At 46.5% G+C, this 12,826-nt stretch overlaps 1 protein-coding gene and 1 pseudogene across 1 annotated transcript in view; both read right to left on the bottom strand.

Moving 5' to 3' along the window:
• LOC106553626 (V-type proton ATPase catalytic subunit A) overlaps positions 1-11,950 on the bottom strand; it is a 28,086-nt gene extending 16,136 nt beyond the window's left edge. The window contains 5 exon segments of the mRNA XM_087702949.1: positions 634-771; positions 3,313-3,527; positions 5,151-5,279; positions 10,621-10,758; positions 11,681-11,950. Coding sequence (XP_087559075.1) covers positions 634-771; positions 3,313-3,527; positions 5,151-5,279; positions 10,621-10,702 — 564 coding nt within the window. The 5' untranslated portion in view covers positions 10,703-10,758; positions 11,681-11,950.
• LOC148042346 (U4 spliceosomal RNA) lies at positions 802-931 on the bottom strand (annotated as a pseudogene).
• Positions 11,951-12,826: the final 876 nt, after the last annotated feature.

The following is a 12,826-nucleotide window of genomic DNA, read 5'->3' as shown; positions in this document are numbered from 1 at the left end:
AGGGGAGGGTTTTCCAGTTGTCTCCACAATTGACAGGGCTTTGGGTTATGACAGGGAGAGGAAAAAGTACACCGTGCTAGGAGGAGACTCTATGGTGGAGGAACTGAACTGAATTGAACAGGGGGCTTCCGGTTAGGACCTTTGTGGCTCCCGGCGTTTTCTTTTCTATGGGAAATGGGTCCAAATGGCTCTTTGAGTGTTTAAGGTTGCCGACCCCTGTGTTAGGCTAAACCAGTGTTTCTCAACCTTGGCAACTTGAAGATGTCCAGACTTCAACTCCCAGAATTCCCCAGCCAGCATTCGCTGGCTGGGGAATTCTGGGAGTTGAAGTCCAGACATCTTCAAGTTACCAAGGTTGAGAAACACTGGGCTAAACATACCCAATTCCTGCAAATGTTCTTCTTACGTTTTGGCCTCCAGTCCCCTAATCCTCTTTGTTGTTCCTCTCTGCACTCTTTCCAGAGTCTCAACATCTGTTTTGTATCATGGTGACCACAATAGGGCACAGCATGCCAAGTGTGATCTGACCAGGGCGGCATAAAGCAGTCCAATCACGGCCCTGTTTTCTGGCAAATTGTGTCTCCTTCCTCTCCATCTGGGGCTGGGTCGTCACTCTGCAGAAACACCCCTTACCGAAATGTTGTAGTTCCCAGCTGGGGCAACGTGGGTGACGGTGCCACGACTCCGAGGCGGCACCATGATCAGATGTTTGATGAGGGAATTCTCATGCACCGCGCCATATATGTCCCCACCGGTTAAATGGCTCCCAACCTAAAAATTAAAGGAACGCTGCTTTAAACACCTTTTGTCAGATCCCTGAAACGGCCAACCTCATTTGGGAGGAGGGGGACCTCGGAGTTAAAGTTTCAATTAGCAATAATCACACCTCGGATAAACCTCATTGGCTACGATACTGCCACTGCGCAAAGCAGAGTTCAATTACTTTTTTTTTTTAATTATTTTATCAATTTCATATATACATTCACAATTATATGATCTCATAACTGTTATTAATAATATGTATTTATAACAATTTTTCCCTACAGTTGACAATATACTTGAAGATTGCTTTCTTACCATCCCATAGCAATAGCAATAGCAGTGAGACTTATATACCGCTTCATAGGGCTTTCAGCCCTCTCTAAGCGGTTTACAGAGTCAGCATATCGCCCCCAACAACAATCCGGGTCCTCATTTCACCCACCTCGGAAGGATGGAAGGCTGAGTCAACCTTGAGCCGGTGAGATTTGAACTGCTGAACTGCAGATAACAGTCAGCTGAAGTAGCCTGCAGTGCTGCATTTAACCACTGCGCCACCTCGGCTCTCTGCATCTTATCTTGCAATGATCCTACTTCTTCTTCCCTCCCTCCCTCTTTCCTTCCCTCGTTTCTTCTCTCCTACTCCCCTTCCTTCCCTCCCTCCTTCCCTTTCCCTCCTTCTCTCCTTCCCTCCTTCCTTCCCTCCTTCCTTCCTTCCCTCCTTTCTTCTCTCCTTCTCTCCTTCCTTTCCCCCTTCCTTTCCTCCTTGCTTCCCCCTTCCTTCTCTCCTACATTCCCTCCTTCCTTCCCTCGTTTCTTCTCTGCTGCTCTCCTTCCTTCCCTCCCTCCTTCCCCCTTCCCTCCTTCTCTCCTTCCCTCCTTCCTTCCCTCCTTCCTTCCTTCCCTTCTTTCTTCTCTCCTCTCCTTCCTTTCTCCCTTCCTTTCCTCCTTCCTTCCCCCCTTCCTTCTCTCCTACATTCCCTCCTTCCTTCCCTCATTTCTTCTCTCCTGCTCTCCTTCCTTCCCTCCTTCCTAACCTCCCTCCTTCCCCCTTCTCTCCTTCCCTCCTTCCTTCCTTCCTTCCTTCCCTCATTTCTTCTCTCCTTCCTTTCCTCCTTCCTTTCCTCCTTCCTTCCCCCGTTCCTTCTCTCCTACATTCCCTCCTTTCTTCTCTCCTTCTCTCCTTCTCAGAGTTCAATTACTAGTACCTGCAACAACTGAGATTTACAACTAGTTTCCTGTCGCAGGAAAGCTGGAGGTCCCAGCACCTCTGGAGGGATGTTTATGATGGCCATATGAGATATCTTACTTTGATGTCTAACTGGAGATAGCCGTGGGAACGGGTGTTTTATTCGACTCTCAGGGCAGAAGAGTTAAGGAAACATCTTCACACTTGTGTATTGGCCAGAATCTGCATTCGGACAACGGGGCGGGGGTCATTATCAGCTTAATCCCATTTGCTTTGCCTCTAATGGCTTTCCATTCTGCTTAATTGAAGGTTTCTTTTGAAATAATTTCAAGAGTCTTTACTTTCTTAAGTTAGGAGAGGAACCATTACACCTTTTGACACTCTGGAGCAGGAGTCTCCAACCTTGGCAACTTTAAGACTTGTGGATTTCAACTCCCAGAGTTGAAGTCCACAAGTCTTAAAGTTGCTAAGGTTGGAGATCTCCGTCTGGAGAAGCAGCTAACCATTTTTCTATGAATGAAAGAAAGTACAAATAAATAATAAATAATACTTCTTCACGTGATTTTTTTTTCCAAATTCCCATCCCTTTTCCCCCCCAGGTTCTAAGAAGCCAGTGACAGCTGGTCCTTGACTTACGACCACACTGGAGGCCAAAATTCCTGTTGTTAGGCGGTTTCGCCCCATTTCCCCACCTTTCTTGCCACAGCCGTTAAATGAATCACTGCAGCTTTAGGTTAGTAGCGCGGTTGTTAAGTTAATCTCGCTTCCCCGTTCCCTTTGCTTGTCAGAAGGTCGCAAAAGGGGAATCACTTGGCCCCGGGACGCTGCGACCGTTATAAATACGAGTCAATTGTCAAGAGCTTGAATTTTGACCGGTGGGGATGCTGTAACTGTGAAAGATGTAGCTTCAAACAGTCACTAAAGGGGCTGTTGTAAGTCGAGGACCTGTATGGTCTGGCTTGAGCAGTTCTCCTTCCCTGAAGTAGGTCTGAGCCAGGGGTGGGTTTCTCGCCCCGTTCCAACCGGTTCGGTTGGAACGGGGCTGGCGGCGTCCTCGTGCACGCGCGCGGTGCACGCATGCTTACTAGCGTCTGCGCAACGCTCCAGCTGCTCCTGGACGATCGCGCAGGCGCTGTATGCGTCCTGCGCATGTGTGGAAGCGTAGAACTCGTCAAAACCGGGTAAGGATCGCGGGCGGGCGGGCGCGCCCTTCGCCGTTCCCGGAAGTTACTTACTTCCGGGTTCGGCGACCAACCGGTTCGCAGGGACCGCCGCGAACCGGTTAAAACCCACCCCTGGTCTGAGCCCAACATGGATGGAAGACCCCAAATCCCCCTTTCCCTGCACGGCTGTTTGTCTCTTACCCGGATGTTGGAACTCGGCTTAAAATCCCACTTCAGGTCCTTGGATAAAGCGGAAATGTTGATCCCCCGGGGAATGTAGATGCTTTTGGTGAGCTCGGTGATGTCCTTCAGCGGACGCTGGATCCCATCAAAGATGGAGCCCATGATCCCAGGCCCAAGGACCACGGAGAGCGGCTTCCCCGTCCGCAGCACGGGGTCCCCTACGCAGACCCCCGCTACAGGGACGGCTCAGGAAAAAGAAGGGTGCACGGCAGGGAGAAAGGAAGAAGGATGGTCCAGTCTCTGGTAGGGAAACGAGGCCGTTTTGGGGAGGGGAAGGCCGCATCCTGGCTTCTTCCTGGCTTAAACCCTGTCTAGGGAGATTGTCTTGTCAAGCAAGAGCAGAAAGCCGAGATGCATGAGGGTTTTTCCCCAACTTTCTTGAGGTTTTGACAATTAGATTGACTTGGCTGTTATACGAACTGGTTTGAATGTACTAGACGTTGAAAGCCGAAAGGTCGTAACTTTCCCTGCCCTGAAAAAAGTCAAAACTTGGTTCTTTCTCATTGCACCTTTACCTTTTGTTATCCTTTCTTAACTTCTGCCTCTCTTTGTATTTCACCTTGTGATAAACCTTAATAAAACTCTCTTTTAAAAAAGAGGATTTCAATCTCGCTCCCGGCAAGTAACAAATGAACTCTTGGAAACCTCCAGGGATGGAGCAACTACAACAGGGGTCTCAAACTCAAGGCCCATGGGCCAAATCCAGCCCACAGGATGCTTAGCTCTGGTCGACGGGAAGCAGCAAAGGTCCAGCCTGCGGTGCCTCTGCCAGCTAAACTGGAGCTCGGGAGGCCACATGAGGCCCCCTGCACCCCGTTTTCAGCCATGGCGGCCTCCTGCAACCATCCACCACTGAAAACGGAGCTTGGGGGGGCAGGTGCGGGCTCCGTTTTTGCTGGCAGAGGGTTATCAAAACAAACTAAAAACAAAAGGAGAAATGTTTCTTCCACTTTTGCATTTGAGCATGCAAGAAGGGATGGGAAAGGAGAAGGGGGAAGAGGAAAGAGAAAGAAAAAGAAGGGAAGAGAGCGAGGAAGGGAAAATAAGAAAAGAAGGGAAGGAAGAAGGAAGGAGAATGAAGGGAGGAATAACAAGAGAAGGAAGGAAGGAAGGAGATGGGAAGGGGAAGGAAGAAAGGAGATGAGAAGGGAAAGGAAGGAGATAGGAAAGAAGGAAGGAAGGAAGGAAGGAAGGAAGGAAGGAAGGAAGGAAGGAAGGAAAGAAGGAGATGGGAAGGGGAAGGAAGAAAGGAGATGAGAAGGGAAAGGAAGGAAGGGGATGGGAAGGGGAAGGAAGAAAAGAAGGAAGGAAGGAAGGGAGATGGGAAGGGGAAGGAAGAAAGGAGATGAGAAGGAAAAGGAAGGAAGGAGATGGGAAAGAAGGAAGGAAGGAAGGAAGGAAGGAAGGAAGGAAGGAAGGAAGGAAGGGAGATGGGAAGGGGAAGGAAGAAAGGAGATGGAAAAGAAGGAAGGAAGAAAAGAAGGAAGGAAGGAAGGGAGATGAGAAGGGAAAGGAAGGAAGGAGATGGGAAAGAAGGAAGAAAAGAAGGAAGGAAGGAGATGGGAAGGGGAAGGAAGAAAGGAGATGAGAAGGGAAAGGAAGGAAGGAAGGAAGGAGATGGGAAAGAAGGAAGGAAGAAAAATAAGGAAGGAAGGAAGGAAGGAAGGAAGGAAGGAAGGAAGGAAGGAAGGAAGGACACCCTGACCTATAACTCTACCTACGGCAAGAAAGGGAGACCCCAGAAATGAAGAGTTTGCAAATTGGACAAGGGAAACGAGGCTTCCCCAGAAGGATACAGGTCTCCTCGTACACTTGGATGGTGGCCAGGTCTCCGTCCAGCCGGATTATCTCACCCACCAATTCAAAATGGCCAACGCGGACCAACTCGTACATCGCTGCGCCGGCCATCTTGCAGGCAATCACCACTGTTGGGAAATTTTTTTAAAAAGGTATTTTTAGCAGAGAAAATAAGAGGCTTGAATAAGCTGCAGAAGAGAAAATAGTCTATCGGAGACAGGATAATCCGAAGTCCATCCACTTGAAGATGGGTGGACTTGAATTCCCAGAATCCCCCAACCAGGAATTCTGGGAGTTGAAGTCCACCCATCTTCAAGTGGCCAAAGCTGAGAAACACAGAATTTAGCCAGCATCTAAATAGGGATTATCAACATTTCAGCCTCCACCTTCATCGGACTGACATTCAAAACCCAGCAATAAATTAGCAGTCGATCATAGAAATACAGACTATCCCAACCATGCTTGAGAAGTTGTGCCCAAGATTTTATTTCAAACAGTGTAAAGGCCCAAGGACTGTAGTGACATCCTTAAGGTAAAGGTTCCCCTCGCACATCTGTGCTAGTCCTAGTTCCCAACTCAAGGGGGCGCTGCTCATCTCCATTTGAAAGCCCAAGAGCCAGCGCTGTACGAAGACGTCTCCGTGGTCATGTGGCCAGCATGACTCAACGCCAAAGGCGCACGGAATGTTGTTCCCTTCCCACCAAAGGTGGTCCCTATTTTTCTACTTGCATTTTTTAACATGCTTTTGAACTGCTAGGTTGGCAGAAGCTGGGACAAGTAACAGAGCTCACTCCGTTACACAGCGCTAGGGATTCGAACTGTCGAACTGCCGACTTTTCTGATCAACAAGCTCAGCGTCTTAGCCACTGTCTCTTTTAGTGACATCCTCAATTTTCTTTAGAACAAAAACTGCGTAAATAATCTCAACTATTCTCAAACATAGCAAAGAGCATTATCCTTCTTGTATGGAGTCCTATCCACCAGGACTGTTCGTTAGATTGATATCTCATTTTAATTTCTCCCAAAACCTCTAATACGATATTCTTATACAGTATATAATTTTTTGGGATTTTAGATTTGATCTCTGCAAACTGAAGGTGGGCAGCCCAGCACCCAAACTGAAAGGGAGATTCGAAGGCCGCTAGGTGGCACTCGGGAGCCTCTGTTCCTTTATTTTGAAGAAATAATAAAAAAATTAAGAAAAGTTTTAGGTCTTTGGGGGCCCCAATTCTTACCCAGGCTCTACATCCTTGCAGTTTAGAAATACTAGTAAAAATTGTGGGAGGGGAAACATCAAAGATGTTGAGACTTTGGAAAAAGTTCAGAGAAGAGCAACTAAGATGGTTAAAGGCCTGGAGAGTCAATCATAGGAAGAGGCTGCAGGTTTTGGTTCTGGCTAGTCTAAAGAGAAAAAAAAGAATTAGGGGTGATGTGATAGCAGTATTTTGGTATTTGAGGGGCTGCCCCAAAGAAGAGGGGGTGAAATTATTCTCCAAAGCACCAGAAGGCCAGACAAGCAATAATGGAGGGAAACTGACCAAAGAGACTAGGAATTAAGGAGAAACTTCCTAACAGTGAGGACAATTAACCAGTGGAACAGCTTGCCACCAGAAGTTGTGAAGGCCCCATCACTGGAAGTTTTTAAGAAGAGACTGGACAGACATTCGTCTGAAATGGCATAGGTCTCCTGGTTGAGTAGAGGGTTGGACTAGAAGATCTTCAAGGTCCCTTCCGGCTCTATTCAAGAGCCCTGTTGAATAGGTGGTTAGAATGCAGGGCTGCAGCTAACTCACTGCTCACTCCGGGAGTTTGAACTGGAGTGGCTCAAGGTTGACTCAGCCTTCCGTCCTTCCGAGGTTGGTAAAATGGGGACCCAGATTGCTGGGGGCGAATAGGCTGACTCTGTAAACCGCTTAGAGAGGCTTGTAAAACACTGTAAAGCGGGATATAAGTCTGAGGCTATTGCTGACTGATTGATCTCCTTTCAATCACACCTTGTGAAGGACAGTAGAGCAGAAATTTGCACCAGGTCCCTGACTGGCTATTAGAAACAGTTCTTGCTCTCCTGAAGCACACCAGCTAACTGCAGGTAGTCCTCAACTTACGACCACAACTGGGACCTGAATTTTGTGTGGCTAAGCAAGGCGGTTGTTAAGTGAGTCGTGTCTAATTTTATCACCTTTTTTGTTTTGGCCACAATTGTGAAATGAATCACTGTAGTGAATCCATTTAACAGCTGAAGTGACTCGCGTAACAACTGTGGCCCCCCAAAAAAGTCGTAAAAATCAGGCATGACTCACTTAACAACCGCCTTGCTTAGCAATAGAAATGTGATCCTGAAGTGAAACTAACTTGTCTCACTGAGTTTGCTTCTTGGAGGACAGCTATAAAGGTCCCGGAGCTGGGGTCTCCAACCTTGGCAACTTTTAAGACTCGTGGACTTCAACTCCCAGAGTTCCTCAGCCAGCAAAACTTTTAAGACTCGTGGACTTCAACTCCCAGAGTTCCTCAGCCAGCCAAACTTTTAAGACTCGTGGACTTCAACTCCCAGAGTTCTTCAGCCAGCCAAACTTTTAAGACTCGTGGACTTCAACTCCCAGAGTTCCTCAGCCAGCCAAACTTTTAAGACTAGTGGACTTCAACTCCCAGAATTCCTCAGCCAGCCAAACTTTTAAGACTTGTGGACTTCAACTCCCAGAGTTGGCTGAGGAACTCTGGGAGTTGAAGTCCACGAGTCTTAAAGTTGCCAAGGTTGGAGACCCCTGTCCCAAAGGACGATCCCATGGCCCTAGAATGGTGCAACCATTGAAAATAGATGTCAGTTGCCAAGTGACCGCACTTTTGATCACATGACTGTCGGGAATGGCTCAAAATGCGAGGTCAAAAGTCACGTATTTCAATACCGCTGTAACTTTGAACGGTTGCTAAACAAATAGTTGTAAGTCGAGGACTGCCTGCAAAAATAGAGAAATAACCTTCACACAGAAGGTGTGAAGAATCGAATCATGATGACTTTAAGCCTTAGCAGGAACAAGCCGGGTAAGTTAATGGGTCGCATAGTCCACCCATTGTGGTTTATGAGCCATTGCTTATGGCTTCATGTCTTAGGTAAAACCTAGGGGTCTGCCTTTAGTCAATAGATTACGATTTCATGCTGAGTTCCCCCCAAATCCCTTCTCCCTTATTATATATTCTATCTAACCAGGCTCTAAACCAAGGAGTTTTCTATCCAAAAAGAATATTTATCTATCTATCTATCTATCTATCTATCTATCTATCTATCTATCTATCTATCTATCTATCTATCTACCTACCTACCTACCTACCTACCTACCTACCTACCTACCTACCTACCTACCTACCTACCTACTTAATCTATCTATCTATCTATCTATCTATCTATCTATCTATCTATCTATCTATCTATCTATCTATCTATCTATCTATCTATCTACCTACCTACCTACCTACCTACCTACCTACCTACCTACCTACCTACCTACTTAATCTATCTATCTATCTATCTATCTATCTATCTATCTATCTATCTATCTATCTATCTACCTACCTACCTACCTACCTACCTACCTACCTACCTACCTACCTACCTACCTATTTACTTAATCTATCTATCTATCTATCTATCTATCTATCTATCTATCTATCAATCAACAAGTATAGGGAGACAAGTATGAAAACACATGAAAACAATGGCACAAATCAATGGATGTAAATGAGCAAAACATAGCCATAAACACATAAAAAGAGCACGTATAAATGGGAGAGTAGGACAGGGACGGTAGGCACGCTGGTGCACTTATGCACGCTCCCTTTACGGACCTCTTAAGAAACGCGTAAGGTCCACAGTAGACAGCTTAAGGCAAAAGGTATGGGGGTCAGAGGAACTAACAAGGGGATCAGGTTCGACTCTATTGCTGAAATCGCCTTTCCTGCAATCCAGATGAGAAGGGATTACGTGGAGTCTGTATCTCTTGATAGCCCTTGTGCTATTGCAGTTGAAGTAAAAATTAACAGGTAGGACGTTGTGGTGGATCATCTTGTGCACTGAGCTCAGGTTGCCCTAGTTCAAGGTTATCCAGGCCTAAAATGCCAAGCCTGGCGGTAGAAAGGATTTTATGGCGAGCAGAGGAGTGGAGGACTTTCCTTGTGAAATACCTCTGGGCCCTCTCCAATGTTTTAATGTCCGAAATGCAGTGTGGGTTCCAGGCAGGTGAGCAGTTTCCAAGGATAGGTCTGGCAGAGGTTTCGTATGCCCTAGTTAGCAGCATAAGTTTGACAACTCTGAATGCCGTTTTGGCATTGTTTTTAGAGTGAACTCTGGGACTTAGGTCAAAACTAGCTCAAAAGATTTCTAATCCCTGCAGGGGGGAAAAATTAACATCCCTGTCCTGGTTTAGGAAAACCTTTGAGAAAATTCCAGCTGATAGGATGTTTTAAGTCATGCCAGAGATTGGATGAAATAGCCTCATTGCAATTTTTATGAGAAGTTAATGTAAGGTTGGTTTAACTCTGCCGCAGCGTTGAAGGACAGGATGAGAAATGCAGATGAAATAAACAGGTAATAAAAAAATGAGAACGTCAAACATAGACTCCTAGGGTTGGAAGGGACCTCAGAGGTCCTCTAGTCCAGTGTTTCTCAACCTTGGCAACTTGAAGATGTCCGGACTTCAACTCCCAGAATTCCCCAGCCAGCATTCGCTGGCTGGGGAATTCTGGGAGTTGAAGTCCGGACATCTTCAAGTTGCCAAGGTTGAGAAACACTGCTCTAGTCCTACCCGCTGCTCAAGCAGGAGACCTCATTGCATCCAGGACAAACGGATATCCAACTTCTTAAAAACTTCCAGTGATGGAGCCCCCACAGCTTCTGGAGGGAAGCTGTTCCACTGGTTAATTCTCCTCACTGTCAGGAAATTTCTCCTTCCTTCCAAGTTGGAGCTCTCCTTGATAACGTTCCTTCCAACGACAGAATATTTGCAGCTCAGTGTTGAAAGGAGGAGTCATTGGTGTTCTCTGCGCTTGGTTTTCTGGCAGATGTTTCGTTACCCAAACTAGGCAACGTAATTGACTAGCCCTGACGATGTTCCCTAGTTGGGTCGTGAAAGGTCTGAAAGAAAACCACCGAGCTCAGAGAGCATCGAGAACCCCACAGTCCTCCACCTCCTCCTCAAACCACACTCCCTTCTAGCACGGATGACGTTACCTAGTTGGGTCATGAAACATCTGCAAGAAAATAGCCAAGCTCGGGGAGAGCACCAAGGACCCCTCAAGTGTCCTTCCACTGTTTCTGGTCCTGCCCTCAGGTGCTTTTTCAGAATAGGTCAACCCTGTTCTTTGCGACAGCCCTGGAAAACAGCTATCGTGTTACTCCTAGTCCTACTCATTCCCCATTTTTCCTCTGCAGATAGATAAAAGGGGTACTTTAGCTTCTTCGCTTCTCAGCCAACCTACCAGGCCCCGAGACCCCATGGACAAACCCCAATTCGCTCTCCTTTTCCGCATCCCCGATCTTGGGCAGCTCAGAGAAATCCATCGCTCCCGTGGGTCAGTTAAAGCAGCCGGATCCCAGTTCTACGACGACCTCAAGCTCTGTATCAAAGAGGGAGAAGAACCAGCAGACATAAAATAAAACAATGAAAACATGTCTTCTTTCTTCTTTCAGTGAAGGGGCCAAACCCCCCCCCCACCCCCAAAGGACTCCTAGTTTGTGACTTGGGTGGCCAAATCTTGGAGCTTCTGAGCCTCAAAAAGGTCAGCAACATCAGAAGGTCTCCTAGTCCAATTCTTGGCCCATGGCAGGAGAAGTTATACCATCCCAGTCAAATGGTTGTCCAGTAAAAATCTGAAAACTTCCAGCCATGGAGCACTCACATCTTCTGAAGGTCTAATTTGTTGATTAGTTGTTCTGTCAAGAAATTTCTCCTTGGTTCTAAGGTTGCTCCTCTCTCCTTGATTATTTTCTACCCATTGCTTCTTGCTCCACCCTCAGGTGCCTTGGAGAATAGTTTGACTCCCTCTTCTTTGTGGCAACCCCTGAGATATTGGAAGACTGCTATCATGTCTCCCCTAGTCCTTCTTTTCATTAAACTAGACATACCCAAGACCAGCAAACCTTTCTTCATTCGTTTTAGCCTCCAGTCCCCTAATCATCTTGGCTGCTCTTCTCTGCACTCTTTCTAGACCAAACCAAGATATTGAAAGTCTAGACCAGTGTTTCTCAACGTTGGCAACTTGAAGATGTCCGGACTTCAACTCCCAGAATTCCCCAGCCAGCATTCGCTGGCTGGGGAATTCTAGGAGTTAAAGTCCGGACATCTTCAAGTTGCCAACGTTGAGAAACACTGGTTCTAGACTTTCAATATCTTTGTTAGATTGTGGTGACCAAACTGGACATCGTACATCATCTTGAGTCTTGTGAGTGCATAAGAAATGGAATTATAGGAAATAATGCCCATTAAGGTATGATTTTTCTCCAGCCCTGCTTTCCCTTCTTAAGTCAAGCTCAACTTACCATTGGGAAGGTGGAAATTGTTGTAGGAGTTGGCACCGCCCGCTCGGTGTGCGTTTTCCTTTGCAAGCAAGAAGGATGAGATGCCTGCTCTGTCTTCAGCAGGAAGCCGAGGGGTTCTGATGGAGGAGTAAACTTGGAGTAAGGGACTTGCCGATCCCTCCAAGCCAGTTCTGACCTGAATAGGCACCCAGGATCTGGAGGGCACTGGAAGAGAGAGACACAGCCAAGCTTTCTGGGCAACAGAAAACCACTCCTTGTGTGTGTAGTGTCAACAGCCTGGCCTCCTATGATGACACACTTCTTCCCCACAGCAGAAACCCTGACCTTCAAATCTTCCCCATTAAGGGAGCCTTTTGTGAAAGAGAAATAATATTTCTGCCTGCAGGTATTTCAAACAAAGGAGAGGATTCGTTCTGCAGAATGACAGCGTTAAAAGGGACCTTGGAGGTCTTCTAGTCCAACCCCCATGTAGAGCAGGAGAATTCGAGATCCTTCTGGGAAAAAAATGGCGGTTGAATTCTCTTCCCCCCAGCTTGCTGAACCCAGTTTAAAATATTAATTTATTTGGGGGCTTGCACAAGATCCTGAGCTGTAATCAAATAAGCAACTGGATTGTCATGACATGATGAAAGTGTACATATGAGAGCCATTAAATCAAGGTTAATCCTTCTAATCTTCAAAGGCTAAGATGAAAGTTTCATCTATATCTTTCAGTGTCAAGGAAAAAATCCAAGTGCAAACAAAACTGTTAAAAGTTCTTCTCTTTAAAGTTAGAATGATTCTGTTATCATAGACGTCACTGAAGGGTTTCAAAAAACAGACTGGACCACCATTTGACTAGGCTTGTATGAATCTTGGGGAGGGGTTGGACTAGATGACCTCCAAGGTGCCTTCCACCTTTGGGATTCAGTGCTTCTAAATGGCTTGAAATGTTTACAAATGTAGAGCAAAAGTTTAGGCTGCCTTTCTTTTTTTATTCTACTGCATTGAAAAAAGTCAGAAGCCAGAATATTTTTTTCATTCTTTTTATCTCTGTTTCCACCCTTCCTTCCTTCCTTCCTTCCTTCCTTCCTTCCTTCCTTCCTTCCTTCCTTCCTTCCTTCCTTCCTTCCTTCCTTCCTTCCTTTCTTCTTTCTTCCTTTCTTT

This window comes from Thamnophis sirtalis, unplaced genomic scaffold, assembly GCF_051295495.1.
Source record: "Thamnophis sirtalis isolate CommonGarterSnake01/CBP01778 unplaced genomic scaffold, rThaSir2_p1.2 scaffold_18, whole genome shotgun sequence".
NCBI lineage: Eukaryota > Metazoa > Chordata > Lepidosauria > Squamata > Natricidae > Thamnophis > Thamnophis sirtalis.
The sequence above is the reverse complement of the archived record's forward strand: the minus strand, read 5'-3'. Positions and strand labels throughout refer to the sequence as shown.